The sequence below is a fragment of the Panicum virgatum genome, chromosome 7K (assembly GCF_016808335.1).
Source record: "Panicum virgatum strain AP13 chromosome 7K, P.virgatum_v5, whole genome shotgun sequence".
Taxonomy (NCBI): Eukaryota; Viridiplantae; Streptophyta; class Magnoliopsida; order Poales; family Poaceae; genus Panicum; species Panicum virgatum.
In genome coordinates, this window is record NC_053142.1 from 41,463,145 (window position 1) to 41,487,981 (window position 24,837).

The window sequence follows — 24,837 nt, forward strand, 5'->3', positions numbered from 1 at the left end:
CCCCTTTAAAGAGCCTTTTGCTCAAATGGTGGTGTGATGGCAGTGCCTGTTCCTGTAGCGGTGTTGTACGCGCTAGGCTAGTACAATGGTGCTCAGTGCTTGCATTCAGATTCATCATCTATAGCTAGCACTTGCTTTTTAGGTTGGCTTCTCAACTCTCGACGTCACGTACAAACTAACGTTGTCCCGGACTCTACGTATGCTTTCTTGCATCTAGAGTTGTTGTGCTAGAATATTTGGTGGGGGGAATGGATTCTTATAACCATCTTTTTTGTTCTGATCACATTTTTTAACCGCTGAATTCCAATTAAACCATCATCAGTCATCCCCAAATATCCAATTTCTAATAACTATACATCTACTGATCTCTCGAAGTGATTATTGTAATCGTGAATATAAGTTTATATAGGTTTATCCTAATTCAAACTAACCGTCATCATCAGTATCTAAAAATTTATATAAGTTGAAAACACAAAATGACAATACCAATTCATTATGGAAATACTTTCATATATAATAGTGTATAATATTTTATTTTAACACAATGTAGTTTTTGTTTTTATAATTATGTTTGTGATAGAAGAAAATGATAATGTCAAGCGCTACTTTTGCCTCCCGTTCAGGCGGCGAGGGCATGAATAGGTCATAGGCTACTACTGCTTTATTTTATTAGGCGTAATTTGACTGTGCAAAATCGATCTTTAATTTGACCCTCACTTTTAGCTGAAAAATCATATATCATTGGCAAATGGCAAGTGCTTTAAATATGAACCAAGCCACTCCTATACTGTATAAATTTTATGGCACGTAACTCAAACATTATTAGACTAACTGCAGTGAAAACATGAATTTGGTAGTTAAACTATGCCAAACTATTGCAAGAACACCATGCACCACGGCTACTGTTTTTTCAACAGAACTTTCCCCTACCTTAGCAAAAGATTTTTCATGAGGAGCACGGTTTTTTTTTACTGTAATTGAGGAGCATATGTTAGGCCTCGTTTGGGAGGGATTTTTCCAAAAATGGCTTCATTTGTGAAGCCAAAGCCGGTGAAGCTAAAAAAGTGGCTTCACCCGGCTGGCTTCTAGTTCATTTTTACCTCGGCTTACAAAACGCCTTCACGCTATGGTGCCTTGATTTGCGAGAAACAAGTTGAGCTGAAGCTGATAAAAGCCCTCTCCAAATTAAACGGGGCCTTACTGAAGCGGTCGATCAGAGATACATGAATACATTGACCGTACCTTTTGTTTCCTACAATTGCTCAATAATTGTGGGGCACCACTCCACCAAAAAAGCATGGGCACACTCCACATGCAAGCCTGTAGATCACATCTGCAGCTAGTACTCCACTCTCGAAACTCCTCCATCTACCTGTAGTAGCTCCTACCTGCAGACGTGCACACACACATGATACATGTGTGCATGCAAATGCATACTCATTGACTATGCATAGAAGCATGGATACATATGCATCTACATACTACGTCGGATATGCATGCTTTGCAGACGAAGTACCATGGTACAGCTGACACAACGGTGAACGGCCCAGCCAGTTACTGTGCTATTTGTAATGGAATCTTTGCTATTCAGGAGAGAAAAAACAGCATGGCCACACAAGGGCAGTCATCTTCGATGCTGCACAGGAGAGGAAACGGGCCGTGCAGCTAGCGTTCGTGCCAATCATGTGTCTGCAGCGGCAGGTAGTGCTGGTCACGCGCATGATACTCCGATTGAAAACTAGGGTTCTTCTCATGGGGGCAAAGTGGTGGGCCTAGCACGCCATTACCAGGATCGGAGCATGCATGCCAAGATCGCAGGCTCGCGGCAGAGCGCGCACACGCAGCTTGCAGTTGCAGCGGCAAGTGACCCGGTGTTTCCAGATTAGGATCATAGCCGCTGAGGCAGACAATGCACGGGAGAGGGAAATTTGTTACTCCTATATTGCAGCTGTTGTAAAAAAAAAAAAGCCTCTTCTTCAGGGCCATCAGCCAGTGCCATGCCTCTCCCTGGCTCCGTCCACTTGCGTATAGCTTGTGCATGGCCAGAGCCCCCAGCCTCGGCCTCCTGTCCGTCTGTCTGTCTGTCGTTTGCCTTGCCTCATCTCGATCTCTTCCTTCTCACCAACCAAATCCAATGAAAGTTTCTTGCAGGATCGCATATTCGCATTGTGATCAGTGTAAAGAACTAGGAGTAGGCTACTGGAGATACATCAAGTTCAGTGATGCGCGGATAGGTCATGATCCAGTCAGGAAAACATGCATGTGAGGAGTACGACTGCTACTAGTGTAGCAGCGCTGTAGTTGTGCAGCACTGCAGCTCGATCCGATCCGTTGCCATCTGTTACTGCATGGTATTATTCGCAGTACGTGGTCCTAGAAAGGAGCACACCAGGGTCCAGAGTACTGAGTACGTGCTGGGAGTCTACTGCCACGGAAGCTAGGAGCAAGAGACCTCTACTGGTTTGAACAGCAGGACAGGGAATATGGACGGGTATGTACTACCAGTACGAGTACGTAGCAGCAGGGGACAGGCAAAAGGCAGCTACAGGGACTGCTACTGGTTTGAGAGGTAGCGGGCCTAGCTAGTCGATCGTTGTGTTCAGAGTCATGATCTTGGGTGTGTTTAGATGCCCAAAAACACCCTAAAATCCAAACTTTCCATTACATCTCCATCGCATCGAAACATTAAATATAGCAAATGACCCATGCATGAAGTACTAAATGTAGTTAAATAAAAAACTAATTGCATAGTTTTGATGTATGTTGCGAGACGAATCTTTTGAGCCTAGTTAGGTCATGGTAGGACAATATTTACCACAAACAAACGAAAAATACTACCGTGTGCTACAGCGTGCGATGTAACTTTTTCTCCATTTTTTCAGCGATCTAAACACAGCCCTTGCCAGAGTTCCTGACGGCAAAATGGCCATCATTGTTCAGATAGACACGGCGCCGGTGCCGTTTGCCCTGGAGGAGGAGGGCATTGCCCTCAATCTACTTAAACCAAAAGTTCCGTGGGAAGATTAGCTTCGACCGAGTACCAATCTAGAGAACGCCATTTCCCCTAATTTCTCTCCTGTTCTGCTCGATCGGTCTCGCCTAATGCACACGATGACCTCTGACCGGAATCATGAGCCATTCGAATACCTCCAAATCGCCTTTCCAGGTTCCACCGCTCAGCTCGCCTATTCACACTCGACCGGCCTTTCCAGGTTACCAGGTCAGACTATCATGACGCGCGCGCCCACATCTCTCTCTCTCTCTCTCTCTCTCTCTCTCTCTCTCTCTCTCTCTCTCTCTCTCTCTCTCTCTCTCATGATGTTGATTTGGCCCTTTGGGCTTTGGCCAGTGCAATGGCCCTTTTCTTACCGTGGCATCGGCTGTGAGCCTGTGACTACAAGCGGCAAGCGGGAGACGTGTGTGCTCCAGCCGCGGTCCACGCGATGCTTGCTGCTTTCTCCTGCTAGCTCGATTGAGCAGGGCCTAGGCGCATGTTTCTCCCTTGCGCCCCCGTCCCCGTCCACCCTCTGCGTGATCATCTACGGCCGGCCCGGGCATTCGCATCTGCAGCAAGCGATGGCCTCTCACCTGTTCTCCTTGGAATGGGAAGGGAAAACGACCGATCCGTGTAGTGCCGCCGCGGCCGCGCACGCAGGTGGTGTGGCCTTCTGTACACTTGGGTGATGTGGGCCGCGGTCGCAGGCTTTCGGCGCCCCCACCACCGTCCGCGGCCGCGGCAGGAACCGCATCAATTTTTTTTTGAGTAAAGAAACCGCATCATTTAGTTCGCGGGGCAACACGAACACGAGCGGGCACCCGGCGCGGCGCGCACGCACAACACACTTACCCGACAGGCCGTTCGCTCCTTGCCCCCCGACACGCGCCCACGGCGCACGCGGCTTGCCCCGTCCTGGTCCTGGCTCTCCCCCCAAACGGCCGGCGGCGGGCCGCGTCCGATCCCGCTGCATTGTCAAATCAGACGGGGGAGCGAGGGCGAGGCCCATGCGCCCGTGTCTCCACGCGTGCCGCCAGCCCGCGGCCGGCCAGCTCCAAACACTCGCCGCCCTCCGGTCGCGCATGGCTCGGCGGTCGGGCTCGGGAGATGCGGGGGTTTCTCGTAGTCCCAGCCGACCCGCTGCCTCCTCGCGGAGTCACAGGGAAAGGCTTCCGCCTTCCGGACGTCGCTATCCATCGGTCGATGCAAGTACGGTAGGCGGCCTAGGTTTATTCCATCCGGGACACGATCCTCTTGAGTCTTGAGGACCTACGAGGCTGCATGCGTGTACCCCCGAGGCTAGAGGCTGCACGCATCCGGAAGGAAAAGGAAACAAGGGGTCCTGTAGCCCTCGTACCGGCGGCCAGGGTGAAGGGAGAAAATCCAGCTCCAAGATTTCCCATCATTCCCATCATGGTACGCAAATCTACTTTAGCTCTCTATATATTTTTTTAGATTAAGGGAAAACCTGACCACAAAATTGGAACATTTATAAGTAAATGTTTACAACTATAAAGGAACAGATATGGCCACAAAACCAAAAGCTCACAGGAGTACTTAGATTTCAAACCTCCAATACTTAGATTTCAAACCTTCAAATAAGAAACACAAAAAATAAGAAAGAAGGAAATAAGAAAGAAAACGAAAGACTAAATTTCGATCTTCTTCTACATCCTTCTTTTAACTTGCTCGATCCTCATGCCGTAAAATAAATCTCACATCAATTGTCTCCTTAGAAACCTTTGATGTAAGGATCGTCGATGGTTCTATACTTTCCTGTCGCCCATGGTATCACCATCAAGGCAAGAGGAGAGCAACATTGAAATGCTGCTGCCGTCCGAACCACTTAATCAGTTCTTTGATTTTCACCATAATCTGTCCTTTTAGATTGTGGTCCTCACGTTGATGCTTTCAAGAAGAAAAATAACACCCACGGTACCATCATCACCGGCACAAACTAAGCTTTCGCCCGAGAATCTACACACAAAAAGCAAACCATGACAAGCCCCAAACAGGACCCTGACGGGAGGTAGCAACCGGAGGCAAGCCCCATGGCGGTGGCAGCTGGAATGAAGAAACATCATCAACCTTGAGCTCGGCCAAGGAGAGAGACTTTGCGTGGGCCAAGAGCCGCCGGAGCCACGGGTCACCGCCGTCGGTAAAGCACCCATTAGAGCAAGTATTATGGGCGGCGAGAAGCTGGCGGAGTCCGACGTGGAAGAGAGAAAAAGTAAGAGAGAGAAGGAATCAGGCGTTTTGCGAGACGCCAGCGGAAGCAGGCGGATGCGCCGCGGGAACCTCCTATTCATTGCGGTGCTGCGCCGCTCGCTGCCCATTGGTTGCGGTGCTGCGCCGCTCACGGCAGCTGCTGCAGCAACATTTAATGCGTGCCAGGGTGGTTTTCTTTCGCCCGACTGCTGGCGTATCCATTGCCCTTGCTCTTAGCCGCACAGGAAGCTAGGGGCAAACCCTGCTCCCCACTTGGACACCACGGCTCGCGTCGCGCCGTTGGGCCACCTCCACGGGCAGCCACGTCGCCAGCCCCAGACCACTACTAGACCTCCACCATGGGGCCGCGCCGCAAGCCGCAGCCGCCACCCAAGACAACTCGATCTACATCTAGAAGAAGGGATTTTGTTCAAAAAAAAATCTAAAAGAAGGGAAAAAGTAAGAGAGAGAGAAATCAGGCATCCTTGCGGGCGCTGAGCTTCGGGCGATATATAAGGTTAAATGTTATTAGTATTAGCCTCGCTAGTCAATAACTAAAAGGTCATGTAGATTGATAACATAATGCTGCTAAACTCATCACTCTGAAGTCTGAACATACCTTCAAAATATGCAGTAAATTTTTATGCAGAACAATTGTGCACTTGTGCTGCTCCTAGGCTCCTAGTCAGGCACCGCGCAACGGGGAGCGTGACATCTAATCTGATCCCCCCGCCCGTCTTTCGGCTGGGCTCGAGATGGCCCCCCGGATGTGATCGCAGGATCCCATCCGATCTCTGATGCCTGGATGGCAGGATCGATCGAGCTCCAGCCCCCATCCCCCATCGGCTGATGTGATTATTTTATCCCTTTTCTTTGGCTTGTCGCCTCCTCACTGGCGAGGGGCGCTTTGCCATTGCCCCCAAAAACCGAAAATCAGGCCAGCGTAGACTGATCCCTGACGCGACGGCTCCGATTGGACGAGAGAGTAGTTTAGACCCTGTAAGCAGTTCCCACCCCATAAACCCGTAAACACAAAAAAAAAAATATCACATCGAATGTTTCGATACATGCATGGAGTACTAAATGAAGTCTATTTATAAAACATTTTGTATGGATAGGCTGTAAATCGCGAGACGAATCTAATGAGCCTACTTAATCAATGATTTGTAACAGTGATATTACAGTAACTATCTGCTAATTATGTATTAATTAGCATCATTAGATTCGTCTCGCGATTTACAACCCATCTGTGTAAAAAGTTTTGTAAATAAATTTTATTTAGTACTTCAAATTAGTAAGATTCTTTCGCAAAAATTTTTAAACAGGACCTTAGCTAACCCAGCCAGATTCTGAATAAAAAGATAGAAGTTCAAGCGTCGAGATTCTTGGACGTTACGTATCTTTGCTGGAAAGCAGAGGACGGGGAAATATCTTTTTAGGGGTAGGACGGATAAGTTGTTGTTTTTTTTTTTTTGATTGAGGGGGAGGACGGAGGTGATAGAAATTATGAACTCTAGTTTTTTATAGGCCTAACCAAAGAGGCCATTGGGCTTGGATGAGCAAGGCTTTTGGGCTCCGTCGAAGGTACCAAGCCCAAATCAAATGATTGTTGGCCGGCTCTCTATCCGAGCTCACCCTGTTACTGGTCGGAGTCCGTTGCCAATGTCCTCAGTCATGCATGGATGAACACATAGACACATAGCATTTCCAGACGACTTTCCACGATCCTCTTGTTTACAATGAAACCTAGGATCTGCCGGTATGTCGTTCAAAAGAAAAGGCACCCTTATACAAGGGTAAAAGCCAGTAATAACATCCCAGCTGTTGGGTCTGTCAGGGTAGCTAAACAGGTAACACAATCCAATGAAGCACATCCACAGTGTCCACATTTATCCTAGATTCCTCTAGCGTTGACCTCAGTGTACGTGGTTCCAACGTTGTAATTCTTCACGTATATGGAGCTGCGGCGCTGTATGTGGCAATGTTAGGTGTGTGACCGAGTTCAGTTGCTAGCGGGCGAGAAACCTGTATGATGGCATGTCCTCGATTCTCTGAATGTCTTCGAGCAACAGCTCCCTCTCGAGCTGGCGCCGCGTAGATTTAATAACCGACTGCAGCGATTGTTCGACAATTTGGTCAGGATGGAAGGTGTTTGGTACAAAGAACGTGTCCAATGGATTCCGTATTAGAAAGGAAAGACGTACATTAAAATCCATGTAACTGGCGTGCATGTCGAGCCATTTCTGATCCATCAATTTGAAAGTTATGCAGTAAAGAATGTCAAATGCTCGATCATTTTCTGAAAGAAAAAACAAAGGTCAGATGGTCCTACCTGGAGATAATTGTGAAAACATGATTGCTCTTACCCAGCTTCTATTAAAAGCTAATAATATATACTCCCTCCATTCCAAAATGTAGGTCGTTTTTTGGCAAATCTAGATACACAGCTTGGGTTTTTGCTATGCGCCTACATATACGCTATATCTAGAATTCTAGATACATATAGCAAAATCTATGAATCTAAATTTGTCAAAATGACCTACAATTTGGAACGGAGTGAGGATATCTCTAGAGGGCCTCATGCAGGTGTTTACCATTACGCCTATAATACTGTATGGATTTCTATACCCTTACTGAAAGTAATTGTAAAGAATTTAACTAGCCCTAGCTAGCTGCAGTGTGTTTCTAAGAAAACATGCATGTCAGATACAACTAGGCAAGTCAGCCGGGCTCATTGAAGTCCTCCAAATCTTTAAGATATAGCTATGTTGACAACACTAACTATTCGGTTAAGTCAGACTGTCTGAGCCTGAAAGGCCTTTTGTGATAAAAGCCTAAACTACGTCAGTTCTGTAAGATTTCAGCCCTATACAAATGTAACAGTAAAAGAATGACATACCTTTAAGTAAATTTAGGAACACTGCTCCAATCAATGACTTCGGCTTTGCTGCAGCGACATCAACTTCAGATCACAGTTGTTCAAGATGATTGCCAAACTACTTTCACAGTTCAGATCAACTTAATAAGAATGCTGAAAAGTTTGACAGACAAACCTGCTTGAAGATCAAGCATCTGAATTAGCATGAATGTAATATTTACACCAGCTGCAGCAAAGGGATATTCCCACAACGCTCTATCACCATTCTTCTTACGAAGGAGCTCCTGGAAGGATTTCTGCAGAGACAGGGACTCACTGAGCTGAATTTGGGGCCCAATTTAAAAGGACATAGTTCAACATATATAGCGGTGGTAACTGGATTTCCCGTTGTTCTTTTCTAATTACATAATGCAGCATAGCTGGACAAATCTTACATCTTTACAGGATCTACAAGATAAATTATCGACCATTTCTTCATTTAATGAAATCATCAATGGATCATTGGCTGTTCAATTGCCGCAATAGGAAGAAGGCAGAGTTTTGGTGAAATTCCAAGAAACATGTAAACTATGTGACTCCTTTATATCCTTTCGAACTCAAGCTCAATAAATAACATTTAAAGCCACAAGGGATGCATATGCCAACATTGCAGAAATGTTGAGATGAATTGAACAAGCACTTGGGTCGAGTGATTTTTACTCACTGGAAAGTTCTTAGAGAAGTACAGTAAATTCTCCAAAGATATAAAACCACCACCTCTGTAAATTCAACAGAAACATATGATGACACATTTGAAATTTAACAACTGAATGGCTTGGTAAAGTGCAAACATTGTAATGAACGAAGGAAAGACCTGAAATCTGTAGATGGATCTTTCCCTTGCCATCCCATCTCCTTCCACTGATCTGATACTAGCCCTAGAAGTTCAGTTCCAGGAAAAGAAGCACGCCAAAGGGCCTTGAGTGCTTTCTAATGGATATATGTGTCAGTACATAACCAAAATTAGATAGAACTCAGGAAAGGGAGATGGAAATGCATGCTCTAGATTCCCATGCAAAACTGAAACAATTCATATATCCTTATTTCTTAGGGCATGAGAGCACCAGCAACAAATAATTACTAACAAGGATAACAACTCATAAGCAAGCATATGATTGATGTACACTTGGATCGACTGGCTAATTTGAGGGGTTCTTAATTTCCTCATTTTTTTAATACCTACATGTGTCTAATAAAAATGATGGATTGAAAAATGAAATGTGCAAGTGCCTTCAAACTCATTGTAGATATTAGACATTTTCACCTTTCCTCCGAACCTAGGCACTGTTAGGTATATAACCACACGTTATACCATGCCAATTGTCATCTTGGATTTGGAAACCAAAGCTCATCACAGCACATTCAACGGTAACAAAGAAAAAAATGTGCATTTCAATTATCAGCTAGAGCTCATACCTGATGCTCTAGATTTGAACCATCATACTGCACTTCTATCCGGTTCTGCAATCTATGCCAGCACTCTTCCTGAAACAGAGAATGATCAATTATTATTCCTGTAGGCTATGTAGCACCGATACGGATTGGCGTATCAGTATCGGCCCGATACGGATACGTGGATACGTCAAATTTCTGCAAATCTTAAAGGCACAAAGGTGTATCGGAGTATCGGATACGGATACGCGGATACGTATCGGATACGTGATACGGGGTCATGTTGAAGTATCGGGGTTACAGAGCCTGTAGGAATTTTCATCGTCCCATGAATACATGTGTGACAGCAACAACACGCAATGCAATCAGAAAGCCATCAATCAATACTACAATTCACGTTTTCATATATTGCCCCATGGTGAAGAGAGGGGGTTAAAACTTTTCAGGGGAGGATCGGTCATTCATGTTTCAGAAAAATGATCGCGTGCCATAAGGGAATAAGAGATGAGAGAAGATGTTGCTAACGCCTGCGTGGAAGGGATACAAGCCACTAGGAACGAAACGAGAATGAGTTTTTCACCTGAATGGCGGTCAGATCGAACGAGAGGCGCGCGTCGCTATCCCTTCTCTGAGCGCAGACGCACGAGAGCCCCTTCCCGATCCACGCCGTGGACACGCCCACGACCTCCGCTGCGGGCGCACAGAAAAAGGAAGAGGGGAAATCGTCACCGCGATCAGCCTCTGCACCGAGACGAACAGCGCGATCAAACGATGAAAGCCGCGCGCGCGTACCAGGCGAGGAGTGGTGGCGGTGGTGGTGGACGGCGCCGGCGCCGGAGAGGCGGCGCACGGCGACGAAGGAGCCGACATTCTGGTCCATGCCGAACGAGCGCGCGCGCGCGCTGCTCCCCGCCTCCTCGACCTCGCCCTCCCCCGTCTCTCTCTCTCTCTCCTCTCTCCCTTCCCGACCTCCGCGTCTACGCGCCGCGATCCGCGCGGGAACCCATGCATAGCCGGGGCGGAGGGAGGCCGCGGCTCCCCAATCCTGGCGTGCGCGAGATCCCACGGCCGGATCGACCACGAGGACTGTCTCCACGACGCGCCGCGCCGGTGGCACCCCCCTGGTTTAGCTGGTTCGTTTGGCTGGCAACTTGGCGCTTCTCAATTGGCTTGGCTCCCGATGGTGCCGCGAATTATTGCTGTGTCGTCTCGCTCCAGCTTTGACGGCTTCCCTGTTTGAGGCGACAAGGACGTCCAGCGTAGATTATCAAAAAAAAAAAAACGTCCAGCGTACAAAGCAACTTTCCTTTCCTAGCCAATCCCAGAGGCTTTCAAGCAAGGCGGGTAGAATTGAATCTTTGGTGTATCCAAATGAATGTCTTCAGGTTGCAATGTTGTGTTTAATAGCGCCAAAAGAACACTGAAATCTGAATTTCACATTTAAGAATATGATGTCCAGAGATAGATCAGTTTATGTTTATCAAAGACGAATAAAAGATACCAAAGAGCTTATCTAGATCATCAATCTCGTCTCCCAATGGGCGAAGATTTAGATCAACAGCATTGTGGGTTCCCAAAGGCTGTCAGCATATTCCAGACCAACTGGCCAAAATATATCATTCATAAGTCAGCCTATAGCTGCAGCATAAAATATATTGATGCACGTGGGAAGCAAGACGCATAAGCAAACGGCAAATGAGCTTTTCTAAGCTTAATTTTCTTACTGATGAAACCAGAACATCCGCATTCTACAGAGGCAACACAAATTTACAAGTTATCTATGAAGTACATCAAACCTGTCACAAAGGTTTGGTGTAATTCATACTCCATAAGCATGATTGGAGATTGATCCTACGCTCCTATTTCAGAAACAAGTAAACGATTCTTTGGGTTATTATGGAACTGACTGATACCACCGGCGTTTTACTTCAGTCTTCGTCCGAACCTCCCTGAGCCTTCCATCAGTTCCATAGTCTCTCTCCATCACCAGATTGATCCCTTCTTCTGAGTACCACCCAACCCCGATGCAGAGCACACCATCCTCATTGATGTCAACATAGGCAGTGACGCCACCAGGTAACCAAAGCACGGTGACATCCTGCATGTCAAGCATCTCCTCCTCCCCAAAGAAAACTGAGCTCTCAGGCAGGGTTCTCTTCTTCACAGTCTCCATGCACAAGTAGACAAAAGGAGCGCCGCCCTCTAGCTCTTGCGTTTCATCACTGAAAATTGGTGTTGCACTGGCTTCATATACTTTACAGGATCCTGTCAGTTCTGATGGTTTGGTCCGGCTTCTTCGAGAGAATGGTTTAAGCTCAACAAGTGTATCGCTGCAGAGGAAATAAATGCAGTTCATTAAAAAACTTGTAAAGTCAATATTGCTCGAAATTAGGCATTATCCTTATTTATATATCCAGGCCACATGAAACAATTTATGTTTTTCTTTAGAAAAAATCATGGTCGTTCACGACTTCATGTTCCACCCATAGAGAAAACTAGAAAGCTCCGCGGCTTTGCCGCGCGACGCCCGTATCCCACATCGTAGTATTATAGTTGATGTGAACTTTAGTTGGTGCATCTGGTATATATTATTGTCATTTTATTGTCACGATGTTATTGTTTAAGTAGTGTATCTTTAGCAAATTTAAAATTTTGCTATATAGTAAAGTTGTAGATTTCAGATGAAGAACGATGAATACACTTACCAAAAGGAAAACTTGCTAAGTTTGGCCCTAACTATCAGCTCTTATAATAAAAAAAGAACTGCGAACCTTGCGCTAATCCATTTCCTAAACCAACAAGCAGAGTATGAGCTCTCTCCATCGGTGGACACAGCAAACACACATGCACGCACACGGCACCTCTCCCATTTACTCTCTCTGTCGGTGTGTGCAGCAAATTCACCCCTCTCTCACACACGTCTCTCCCTCACTCCCTCTGTCGTGGACAAAAGGCCACGAGGCAGCAGCAGCGTCTCATTCTCTCTCTGTCGGCAGACTCCTCTCCTCTCCTCTGATTTTTTTTTTGCTTCTCCGCACCAAACAAGCAGGCGGCAGCCCCCTCCATTATTTTCCCTTCTCTACGTGAGCAATCCATCAAGCACGAGCTCTCTCCCCCTTGTGTTCTTGCTTTTCCCACCACAGGAAGCTAGCACCTGCGCCGCCTATTTTTTTTCTCCCCCCTCCAATCAAATAGCATAGCTAGCAGCCGAGCAGCATGCCACAACGGACAATGGGATCGAGCTCAGGAGCTGCGCCGTGGCGACAACGCCAGCCTCGGGAAGGAGCCGAACGGGGACTGCGACGCCGACGCCTGCAAGGAGCCAAGCTCGAAGCTGCTCCTGTCGCGCAGCCGGGATGGAGCTGCACGACACCGCACACACACCGGCGATGAGGACCGCGCCGACCCGCAGAAGCACGACCTCGCCACGGCCACAGCGATTCCGTCGCCTCCTCCGCCTGCTCGCCATGGTCTTCGGGAAGGGCAGCGCCGCCGCGCGTGCGCGCTCGAGCTCGAGCGCAGCGGCGGAGTTGCGGCGCCCGTCACTCCGCCCTCTCCTGCTCCCTCCTCCAGTGCTCTTCCATGGCGGCGGCGCTGGCGGACGCCTGTGCGGCGGGAAGACGGCGGGGCTGGCCAGATCCGGCGGCCTCGAGCTCGGCCCATGGCGGCGGCAGCCGGATCTGGCGGCCTCGACATCCGGCTACGGCGGTGGCGGCGCCCTCCTCCCCCCTTCCTGGCCGACGGCCATGGCGTGGAGCAGATCCCCGGCAAGCGGCGCGGTGGAGCGGCGGCGGCAGCTCCTCCAGGCGTGGCGGCGGAGCAGGAGCGGTGGTGGCCAGTGTGGCGCAGGTCGACGTGCTAGAGGGACTGCGGGTTGATTTTTCATTAGTACAAGGGTTTTTTTTTGCAAAAATCATAAGATTTGCACGATCTGGACCGTCTGTGTGCCCGATCGAACGGCCGGGAAAAGCGGGTGACGTGGCCACGCTGGCCGGCCAGCTTTTGTTGCATGAATCATATTTAGAAGATCTGGAATTATTCAGTCAAATGGCTCCTCAGCTCATGTTGGTCTTTCACTTCCTTTTCTAGTTAGTGTCTGCATACAGTTACTGGTAAACCAATTAGGTTTGAAACCCTCAAATAATTGACCAGACGTACAAGAAAATTGTACCTAGAAAAGCTTCCTGTATTTCTATCTTTGTCTCTATGAACTTGATGTGCTAGTTTTGAATCATGCAGTCTAGAATCTGTACTTTGTGGACCCCTTGGCCCACAAAAGAAAAATTTGGTGGCGCTTATGGAGGAAATATTTGATATGGACACAAGATGGTTTTGTTGTCAAATACAACGTCAGCATCTTTTGGAAGACAGTGTAGCTCATCAGGAACAAGAGTGAGAACAGAACCTTATAGAAGAATGTCACCATATCCTGAAGTGAATCACACACAATAAAATGTCCAAAAAAAAACTAGATCAGGGGGGGAGACGCCCCTTGATTTTTATCATAAGAAGCTTGTGTGACTCGAACCTGGGCTAGCTCAGCGAACCGCTTCTCTAGCGTGTTCAGCTGACCAGTTACACTGTGAGAGTGTTGTCCACACAATAAAATGTCACCATATCCTGAGGTGAATCACACATAATAAAATTTTTAAATAGCCTTGATTGAAATCTTTTTAAAACAGCCATATCCATTATACCATTCTTTATCCTTTCTTGATTGGTCTGACCAACCTTGAACTATTATTGTCATGAGCAGTAAAGCAAATGGATAAATTCATAGGATAAGGCAGAGTCTTACTCTTCAACATGGATATTTGCTGGGCTGGCCCATTTTTCTTCATATACAGCAACCCTTACAATTTGTATGTTAGCTCCTCCTTCGTTAAACTCAATTGTATGCACAATCCGCAACCTATTGTGGCAACCTTTGACAAGACACTAAAATACAAATGGATGTAGAAGTCATCGATGATGAACAAAAGTACCATACCCACATGCAGCATTTAGATATAAATGGTACACATATCTAATGGACACGTGAACCTCTTTCCAAAAATAATATTGTTCAAACTTGAAAGTTGCAGAATAGCTGGTTAATTAGTAACATAATTTGGGAAGGATTTTTTCCTTATCCTTACAAAGTAAATACAAGGCTGGTGAATTTGCTATTTGTATTTGTACATGTGTATAATTCAATCATAAAACTCATTAAAATTGCCTGAAAATGGCACATTTATTGCACACTAAAAATGTAATTTAATGTGCAACATAGCCACACAAAAAGGAAAATGGTTTCTATTTAACAGGTAAAGAAAACAACATCGCAAAGGAAGAATTAGCACAAGACGGTTTCAAGCAACAATATGATACCAATCGACTTTAACACAACAGAGCCTTATAGCAAATTTCAGTTTGGTAATATTAGCGAGTTTCTGTATGTCAAAACTATAGCCTTTCAAGGTACTTTGCTTGGGACGGAAAAAAGGTTCATCTAGCAGAGCAAAACTAAGTTATGGCATCCACATGTAAAACAGAATGACGAAAAAAGAAGAAGACGTAATTTTCTCCAAGAAAAGATGTTCATGTACAGAAGCAACTTATTCTACTTAGCATATAGAGATAAGCATTCCTATCATTCAAGTAAGCCTAGACCTTCACGTGATGTTTGCGAAAATTGAAAATGAAAAATTAAGTGGAGTAGACATACTTGCTCAAACTTATATGTTGGCGAAAGGAAGTATTTAGATTCATCATATTCACCAAGCGCAATATCAACTGGACCTCTGGAGTATGATCCATCCTGAAAATCAAAGAACAGTGGTCAAAACGGTAAGTACTGGATTATTCATGAACAAGAAGACATAACTGATTATAACCCAGTTTGCCAGAGAAGTTAATGGCCAGAGAATAATGCACTTGAACAAGAATGGATATATAAGGCATCAATGTCTTTTTCTTATAACTGAAACTCACTGAAGAATGACTTGCTTCTAATGCAGCTTCTCAACACATCTGAATAATTCAGGCCTAAATGTATAATAGTTCTAACAATTTTATTGCATTACCTCACAACTATCTTCTTTTTCTGGCAGAGAAGCCTGCCTAATTGTTAAAGTATTGCAAGGACGAAATACTAAATTCACATTTTGACATACGAAGATCCTGATAGGCTGGTGGCTAAAAAAAGTAACAAAATTCCTGATTTTGCAAAGCATAACAAAAAAAAATATTGATGACAGTAGAACATATGCCATGGTTTTCAATTAGCGATGAATATAAACTATAAAGAAAATCAAGCATATATCTGTGTCATTGAATTTCATAAAGAAAAAAATGGAGGCAAAGACAAAGGAACCCTACCTCAAAAAATACGATTCCAGGCTCCATATCAAAAGTTTCTTCATCAAGCACAGCACTCTTGTTAAGATCAAAAGACTCGTATGAAGGCAAATCAGCTGTTCCATTCCCACTAGAAGCATCATAACTCCCACCATCATATGATCTGATCTGCTTCACAGCTTCCCCGAAAGGATTGATGGGGACCCAATTTGTTCTCCTTCGTATCTCGGATCCATGACTACTATCAAAAGATCTCTCGATGTGAGAAAGAGTGTAGCAGTCATAAAGGTACTCTTCTTTGTTCCCAACTCCAACAGGCTCCATCTCTGCTGTGATTGGCGAGAAGACAGCTCCAACACCCTTCCAGTTACCACTTAAGCTACTTGCAAATGTATCCCAAGAAGGCTTTATAACAGGTTCCTAAGATTGAAAACTAATAACATCAGAAGCTTCCATCAAATTATTAGTAATAATGTACGTCAAATTATTAAGCAAACAATTTGGTGGGAGAATGTTGTTCCCCCCCAGCTTAATCCCTACCATTCACCGCTATATGAACCCTACCAGAACTAATTAGTACTAATTAGAATGCTTGAACCGAATGAATTATCCAACCATCAATTAGTGTATCTCTGAAGCAGCTATTGGCTCAAGTCTAATAAACTAACTTCAAACTGTTGATTGATGTAGATAACTAAAGCAACCGGTTGGATTTCGCAGGATTAACATGAGAAGCCCTCCACCGTTCCTCCAAAATGGTAATACACTACTGCTAGAAACACATTTATCCGCCTTATCTTTGCAATCATGTCACTTACATATGATGGACCGATTGAGAAGAAGCATGAAATACCTGAGTTTGGAGCACGGTCTCGACCTCCACGAGCATGGCTCCAGACACCAGAATCCTGGAGTCCGCATCCTTGCCCTTCCTCCTCGGCGGCGGCGGCGGGAGGCGGCGCCCGCCGGGGCGCCTCCTGCGGCGGTGCTTCAGGCCCCGCCCCGCCTCCTTGGCGGCGCGTTCGTTGTCTACGCTCCAGACGTTCTCCTTCCCCCTCGGCGACGCCTTGCCGCCCCCGGCGGAGCACGAGACGGAGGCCCTAGGCGGCGCGACGCCGCAGGAGGAGGAGGCCCGGCGGTGTGGGGCGGGGACGGTGAGCCCGCCGCCGCCGCACGCGCCCAGGCACGGCGGCTGCATGCTCTGCTGCCAGGTGTGTAGTGCTCGATCGATGGTCGCGTGCGCGCACGGCGCCGCTCGGCGAGTGTGGAGAAGCTGCGAGATTGGGGATAGTGCCTCGGAGAACGCTGCGAGATTGACATGTGGGGCCCCAGGCGCGCGAGAGCCTCATCTACGTGGAAATATATTTTCTTTTTTTTCTTTGGTCCAGTGGAAAGCGGCTTTTGAGGTGCACGCCTTGTCTCTTTCAAAGACAAATACGTGTTCCCAGCTGAGAAGCGACAAGTGAGGCATGCGCCTTCTCAGATCAGTAACGGCTTTTGAGTCACACTTAATTTAGTAACTTTGCAAAAACCTTGACGCAATGTGAAAGCAAATGGGGAGCTGTACGTAGTAAGTAGAGAAACATTCGCGTCACACAAAATTGCAGTGCCATAAACAGCAACGAGCTCGGTATCTCGGAGAGTCCGAGGTGCAAGCCAGCAGTAAGCGTACAAGTATCTCTTTCTTCCGAGGAACAAAAATACAGTACAGCATTCGCAGAAGGGAGGCAGCCTCTGATCCTCGTCGTCGTCAGTAGAGACAGAAAGGCATGGCCCTGCCTGGCTGCTTCAGCGCGGGCGGAACTGAGCAGTGAGCACCTCCACGGGCCACGGCTCCAAACTCTGAACCCTCTGCTCGACGGACCCCGTTTCAGTTCTGCCGCGTCCATCAGTTCAGCTTCCAGCTAGCTCGAGGGACCCCGACGCTGACCGTTTGAGACGCGACCCAGATTCTTCAACCCAAACCTAACGGGGAGGAGGAGGACGCGTCGTGCCGCTCGCCGACCGAACCCTGTGCTCAGCTCTTCTCCTTCAACAACAATGCCGTCGCGTGGGGGGGAGGGGGGGGGGGGGGTCCGGCACCGCCGCGCGCGCATCAATGCTCGGCCCGGCGATTATGGCGCACGGCGGTTGGCCCAGCCCTGTCGAACAGCTCCCGGTACCTAGATCGCCGGTAAAGCTTTCGACCGGTCCAGGAAAAGGCGACGCCCATTGAATCGCTGGAGAGAGGAGGAGTTTTAATTCTCCCAGCAGCCAGCTTGTTCATTCCGGCCGATGGATCAGCGACCTGAGCACGCCCGCCACCGACAACTCCGACGCCAATCCCGGCAACGCCGTGCAGAGAGCATCAACTGGCCAGAAGCGTCGCTCAGCGTTGCTTCCACGCGCACCACATTTTGAGTTGAGTCCAGCCATCGGCGTGACGCGTGTGTCGCTTGAGGCTTGACGGATCATCACTTGGAATCGCCTTTTTTTTATCTTCCATGCATGGTTAAAAGGGTTATCATGTCACCTCCAATGGCATGGGATCGCGAATCATTGGAGGCCTTTTAAAAAAAAAAAAACTGAATCATTGGAGGCCCTTGAAAAGGCATATGCCATACATAAGAGTGCGCCGCGCTGCTGATGGCCTTCCGAGGCGGCTAATGATCAGAACGGGGTAGTTGGAGATAAAGTCAGAGCAAAAAATGATTTTAGCGAAGAGCTTAGCTTTGCTTTCCTTGCAATGCATGCAAGAGCTAGCGCCGCTCAATCGGCGTCTCCATGACTCCATGTCCTACACCGGTTACACACACGCCTTACACGTATCAAAACGGCATAAAAAGGCAGGAGACAAATTAACCACGGGCCTAGCGTGGTGGTGGTGCACTAATGCGTGCGCTGATCATTGTACCGCAGATATGAATCGAGGGTGAGGCCCAGGCGCGACCAAACGAGGAGATGCCTTAACAGCTAGGGGCGTCCGATCCAGGCTGTCCGTCCGCCCGCCCGCCCATGGAGACTCGTGGGCCAGAGATCTTGGTTCGCGAGTCCCTTTCAGGTACGAGTGCGACGGTGGGAGGCTCAGTGGTTAGGCCAGGTTAAGTCTCTGTAGTCTCTAGTAAGAATGTCTGTGGCATGCAGTGGCATTACCATCAGGGTAGATAACTCAGTTTCAGTGGGAGTGTCATCGATACAGTTATCTAGACTGTAATCTTAAGAACCGTGCCAGTGAAGGGTCATGGCGATGACACTCCTCTCACATCTCATGACACTCGTCTCTTTTCTCTCCTCATACTATTAGTACATATTAACAAATTTAATGTCAATTGCACTTTTATGACACTCCCACTGAAATTGGCCAAACTGCCCAATTTATCTGATCTGCAGTTACCGGAGCTCAACCTGTGCAGGACAGCTGTGGGTGTATTGCGTACCCTTGTCCACAGGCAATGCTTCGTGAACCATCAGAGAACAGGACGACGCTGGGGCCGATCGTGGTCGTCGCTTTCGGCTCTGAATGCTGGATTTGTTGAGGGCTCTGAATCGAACAGACTAGAAATTAAACCGTCGTGGTCTCCGGCGCGGCATGAAGCGCGAGGAGGAACTGGACCGGATCGGAGTCCGTCCGGGCGTGTCGGTCGCGGCAGAAAACTTGAGGTCGAGCCAGGTTTTTTTTGAACGAACCAGGCAGGAGAGCTGCCGATTATATTTAAAAAAACAACATCCAAACTGGTTTGCACACGGCCACTCCAACTCCACTCGAACTCTACTCAACAAACAACCGATTGGATTGGGACATCAACGCGGCCGCACCACTCCACTTGACGAGACTAGAAACAACCATAAACAACAAAGACCGAAAAGAAGCACCCAAGACTAACCAGGAGGCAAAGTAAGCCCCGCCACAACATCCCAGAAGTCTTTACTTTTTAGATTCGCTAAAGATTTGAGAAGGTCTGGTGGCAACTCCTTGAGTATATCTGCACAATCTTGAATGGCATCCTCGTTAAGCCTCCCATCATTCGCAATGATCCCCAAGTCTTTTAACGCCTTGCGCTGGGCGAGGCGAACACGTCGAGCCAGGTTTGAATCGCTTCAATTTGGAGCAAAATTCAGTTCGTCTTGAACGAAGTGCACGCATGGTTCAGAAGATGCGTCCGTTCACAAGCAGCTTATGTCCATTTTTTCACTTTTCTGTTGCCTGCAAGCATTCTACTCCTAGTACACTGTTTTGCTTTTTTAAGAACGTACCACATCACATGTTTCATTAAGAGGTGAGAGAAAGGGTATAAACAGCCTGGCCCGGTTCACGCCATCGGAGCGGCGCTAAGAAGGCGAGGGGGAACCGGTCAGACGCAAACAAGTTGAGCAGATGCTCACCAACGCACGTACACTCACCCTATAAATATACGTATGCGGATACATCGCCTACCACTGAAAGAATAGCGCCGGTTAAATTTTAAAATAAATCCAAAAAATGCGAGCACCAGTGCCGAGTCGAGAATTCGATCTCTGGTGAGTAGGTTCCAGATCCACCACAAAGAACCTTACCAGCTGAGCTACGCTCAGTTCGCTAGGATATGTTAGTTGTTTAATCAGTAGACTATCATACACTTAAAGTGTCTGTTTAGCAAATAAGACTCTTGCATTGGTAAATGGCAGGGGCAAAGCTATATTTTCCGATGCACCTATAAAAATAAGCAAAATAATTGTTAAATTTATTTTTTCACCATATATAGATTTCCATAATTCAACTCTGTGCACCCATCCATTTGCTCTCGCCACGGTACACTTGAGGACGCACGACCACAGACCACAGATAGGTAGATGTCGGCGAGTGAGTACCGAAAGGTGTTGCCATCAGCTACGAAAGCCGTACGTATACGCGTGCATGCTTGTGCCCTAAATGGATACGTCATCATTAGAAGCTGGCCCCCACGCTGAGCTGTAACCCGTAAACATGGCTCGTTTTCTGTTTTCTCCTCCCCTCGATCGAGCTCTCCCTCCCCATCAGCTCTCAATGCTGGGTTTCACAAGCGGTCACGCGCGATCAGCGGAGTGCGCTAGCTATATATATAGCGCACCGTCACTGGAGCTCGCTCTCACAGTCACAGCACTGCTCTGCGCTGCTCAGGTCAGAACACGCAGAGGCGCGGCAACAGAGAGGAAAGCTCGTGTGCCGAGCAAGAAGACACGAAGGAGTTGAAAGGCGAACGAGTTCGAGAGGGAGCCGGCCGGGCAACAATGGCTCTGCTCCCGCTCTTCCTCTCGCTCCTCCTCGTGTCCTGCGCGGCGCAGTCGCCGGCCTCGTCGCCGTCCGCGTCCAAGGCTCCTCCGGTCAGCGCCTCGGCGCCACAGGCCTCCGTCGCGCCACCGACCACGGCAGCCTCGGCGCCGCAGGCCTCCGTCGCGCCACCGACAACGGCAGCCTCGGCGCCGCAGTTCTCGATCGCGCCACCGACAAAGGCAGCCTCCGCGCCGCGGGCCTCTGCCGCACCACCGACAACGGCAGCCTCAGCGCCAAAGGCCTCAGCGCAACCACCAGCAACAGTATCCGCGTCGGCGCCGCAGGCATCGGCGCAGCCGCCAACAACGGTAGCCGTGTCGGCTCCGAAGGCCTCTGCCGCGCCGCCAACCACAGCCGCCTCCCCACCGCCGACCACCGCTGCCTTGCCGCCTCAGGTCTCCGCCGCACCTACCACCGCCACCTCGCCGCCACTAGCCTCCGCCGCACCGCCGACCACGGCCGCCTCGCCGCAGCTGGCTGCCACGTCACCCCCCGTTGCCTCTCCGCCACTACTAGCCGCCGCCGCGCCTCCTGTCTCTGCGACCCCTCCAGCCACCTTACCTCCGCTCGCATCGCCACCTGCGGCCACGGCGCCTACCGTGGCCGCGCCAGCACCCGCGATGCCGGCTCCAGTGGCCTCCCCGCCCCTGGCAATGCCACCGGCGGCGCTTCCTCCGTCCACCCTCCCTCCAGCAATGGCGCCGACGCCTCTTCTCGCTGCCCCGATAATGCCGCCGACCTCCACGCCCGTCACGGCTCCCGTTCCAGCCCCCGTGTCGCCGGCTCCGAGCGTCGCCCCGACACCGTCACCCACAGAGGCCCCGACCCCGTCGCCGGCTCTGGCGCCGGAGCTGGCGCCCGCGCTAGCACCTTCGCTGGCGCCGCTCAGCTCGGTGTCGGTGAGCCCGTCGCTGGCGCCGGGTCCCGCGCTCGCTACGGAGGACGAGTCGGCGGCGCCGAGCGCGCGCACCGTTGGCGGCGCCGCGCTGGCGGCCTTGGCGGCCGCCGGGCTCGTGGTCTTGTTCTAAGTAGAGCTGCGTTTACCGTCGCTTCCGTACTGCTCGTCGCACGATCTCGTTCTCTTGTTCGCGTTTTATGGTTGCATGTATGATTCTTGCTGTAAAACACATTGATAATTTATTTCTATTTACGCATGGATGATGGACGGATTGCTCCCTTTGGGCATCTCTGATTTGCCATGGATCAGTTCCTCTTGGGCTCTTGTCTGTTGCTGTAAACTACTTGTCAAATGCGTGCTCGTGCTGAGTTTTTGTACACGTTTCATGCTTGTTGCGACGTAGTAAATGCACGTAAAGATGCCTGAATCGATCGCTTGGTAGATGCAATGCAAGCCTGGACCGGAGGAGAACTGGCTCAGTCACAGTACATCACTGATGGTGGGTAGATCGCAGGCAGCGCTAGCTCCTGCCGACAGATTTTGCGAAGGGGAAACAGAGAAACTTCAATTTCTTCAAAAAAAAAACAGAGAAACTTCCAGTGGTGCTACCGACAAAGTCGACATGAAACGCGACGCACGTACAATGCAGCCGTGCAGGCGCCATTGCAGCAGCACGTGTGTGAGCTGAGTGGAGTGTGGACAGACAGGGCGGACCGAGGCCGTGCGTCCCACTGCTCCCAAAAGTGGACGAAACAGGGCAAAGTCCTATGATCACATCATCAAATCATTCAGGCACCCACCCAACCCAATTTCACACCAGATGCCCACAGGTACTCCAATGCTCCATCGAGGAAAAGAAGCTTCACCGAGGGAAGGCGTCAACGCTTGCATTGGCATGCATCGGCTCGGCGAAGGAGGGGTGAGGGGGGAGTCAGGAACAGAGGAGCCCCCGGTGCCAGTGTGAACGGGAAGCGTGCCACCACCACCAGGTGGTGGAGTTCGCAGGCGTGGCGCTGGCAGACTCGCCTCGCGCCATCAGTCTGAGGCTCTGAGCCTCTGCCGCAGAAACGGCCTCAGATGATTGTTCGTACCCGCGAACGTCCAGCAGAAGGTGCTCGAGAGTTGAAAGTGATGCACCAGCAGCTGTTCTTGTCCGTGCTTGACACCAGCCCTGCCAGCGCTGCGTTCCGGACGTTCCTCTATGCGGGCGTAACACATGGCACTGTGCCTAGGACGAGGACAGATCGGCGGAAACGGGCATCCCGAATGCGTCAATCTGACACGACCAGTCTCGCGAAACCGCCATTTTTGACGCTTCGATTCGTTGGCTCGCAAAAATTTCATACAAGCAGGAGGGAGAAAGAAGCGGAGTACAAACTCGGTGACATCGCGAACCCGTGCTTTGAACCGCGGCCACCTCTTCTTCATACAAGCAGGGGCGCAGCAACGAGCAGCCACGCCGCCAGCGGCGGCGCCCCCGCCGTGGTCCGGCGGGACCCGCCGAGGAAGAGCCTGGGGACGCCGGCGTCGTCGTCGGTGCTGGGCGGGAGGGTGGCATGCGGCGGGGCCTGCGGGGGCCCCGCCGGAGCTCCCGCTGCTCCTCCCGCCGCCGGCTGGTTGACGAGCACGTGCAGCTTCATCCCACCCAGGCAGTGCAGCTGGTTGCCGCAGATGAAGTACCGGTCGCCGGGCGCCGCCAGCGGCACCGTCGTGTTGCCGTCGCTCCGGGACAGGACCGCGCTCGCCGCGCTGCAGTTCTTGAACCCGGCCTCGTCGACCTCGTCCAGGGTGTGGTACCTGGAGTACTGGAACACTGGATCAAGGAAAGGAGCACACCGTGAGCAAGCAAATCGTGTCGCGATCAGGGACGTCGATTGCGTTTTGGTCTCTGATCTAACGGCTGCGGAGGAAACAGACTCTGAACTGCAGCATGTGCTTGGACGAGCGAGACAGGGGATGCTGGCAAGGTTCTCGATCGTACCTAGAACGTCGCCGACGTAGAAGGTTTTGCCGTTGGCCCACGACGGCAAGTCCGCGCTGAGATCCCACCCGGCGCTGTTCCCGACGGTGTACGAGGCCGCCTCGGCTCTCTGGGCCACGCCATCGACGAGCAGCAGCAGGGCGCACAGCGCCAGAGCAACGCGAGCTCCGGCCATGGAGGACGGGGGTGTGCACACGGAGATACGCTTCCGATGCAGCGGCTGGGATCCAAGGTGTCCATGCGTGGCCAAAAAAGCTCGGATATATACGAAAGCGGCAGTTCTTGTTGAAGATTGGTTACCTAATCAGCTAATCTCTCGAGTGCCTGCTAGAGCTCGGTTTGGAGGGTGTAGCACGCGAGCGACCACGCACAGGTCTGCAGGGTTCCAATTCCAACTGGGAAGCAGGTGAAGCGGTCGTCTGCTCTTTCTTATTTTTCATGCGACGGATTTGATCTGAATAGGTGATGCCGGGGAGGAAATCGGGATGTGTTTGGTGAGGTTTGGTGATGCGGTTTCACGTGTGTCATCGCTAGTACTAAGGTGTTGGCGGTTAAGCTGCCTCTTCCTGCTCCAAACTTTTGTCTAGAGAGATGATGTCATGGGTTCGACCGTTCGACGTCCCTTGCTCGTGTAGGCAATCTCCTTCGTGCCGGTGCTCATGGTTGAAGCTGGCTGTTACTCCAATCGGAGGAGCTCGATGCGCGCACGGTAAATTCTTGTTGAGCTGCCGCAGCGTGAGTAAAGAATAGAATTGCCGATCTGTTTGCGGAGGCAATTGCCTACATGTCACTAAAGAAGCGGATATGTCACAGAAAAAGTTACCATGTGCCATCTTTC

The 24,837-nt window shown here is 49.6% G+C and overlaps 4 protein-coding genes across 5 annotated transcripts; 1 reads left to right on the forward strand and 3 right to left on the reverse strand.

Moving 5' to 3' along the window:
- Nucleotides 1–6,882: 6,882 nt before the first annotated feature.
- Nucleotides 6,883–10,680, reverse strand: LOC120642649 (ELMO domain-containing protein A-like). 2 transcript variants are annotated; one of them, XM_039919215.1, is made up of 9 exons: nucleotides 10,305–10,675; nucleotides 10,093–10,202; nucleotides 9,537–9,605; nucleotides 8,935–9,050; nucleotides 8,785–8,839; nucleotides 8,257–8,377; nucleotides 8,103–8,150; nucleotides 7,408–7,502; nucleotides 6,883–7,314 (listed from the first exon to the last, which is right to left on the reverse strand). In XM_039919215.1, exons 1-9 carry the CDS (start codon nucleotides 10,390–10,392, stop codon nucleotides 7,213–7,215), a joined length of 804 nt encoding a protein of 267 aa, XP_039775149.1. In that variant the 5' UTR covers nucleotides 10,393–10,675; the 3' UTR covers nucleotides 6,883–7,212. The 2 variants fall into 2 exon arrangements, with proteins under 2 accessions (XP_039775149.1, XP_039775148.1); XM_039919214.1 differs by having other exon boundaries at nucleotides 10,093–10,680.
- A 513-nt stretch (nucleotides 10,681–11,193) lies between these two features.
- Nucleotides 11,194–17,185, reverse strand: LOC120642648. The gene is made up of 5 exons (XM_039919213.1): nucleotides 16,705–17,185; nucleotides 15,873–16,271; nucleotides 15,220–15,312; nucleotides 14,311–14,450; nucleotides 11,194–11,842 (listed from the first exon to the last, which is right to left on the reverse strand). Exons 1-5 carry the CDS (start codon nucleotides 17,047–17,049, stop codon nucleotides 11,407–11,409), a joined length of 1,413 nt encoding a protein of 470 aa, XP_039775147.1. The 5' UTR covers nucleotides 17,050–17,185; the 3' UTR covers nucleotides 11,194–11,406.
- Nucleotides 17,186–20,836: 3,651 nt separating this feature from the next.
- On the forward strand, nucleotides 20,837–22,334 carry LOC120642650 (vegetative cell wall protein gp1-like). The gene has a single exon (XM_039919216.1). It carries the CDS (start codon nucleotides 21,078–21,080, stop codon nucleotides 22,146–22,148), a length of 1,071 nt encoding a protein of 356 aa, XP_039775150.1. The 5' UTR covers nucleotides 20,837–21,077; the 3' UTR covers nucleotides 22,149–22,334.
- Nucleotides 22,335–23,400: 1,066 nt separating this feature from the next.
- Nucleotides 23,401–24,454, reverse strand: LOC120642651 (stellacyanin-like). The gene is made up of 2 exons (XM_039919217.1): nucleotides 24,000–24,454; nucleotides 23,401–23,831 (listed from the first exon to the last, which is right to left on the reverse strand). The coding sequence occupies exons 1-2, from the start codon at nucleotides 24,172–24,174 to the stop codon at nucleotides 23,443–23,445; spliced, it is 564 nt and encodes a 187-aa protein (XP_039775151.1). The 5' UTR covers nucleotides 24,175–24,454; the 3' UTR covers nucleotides 23,401–23,442.
- Between the last annotated feature and the right edge of the window lie 383 nt (nucleotides 24,455–24,837).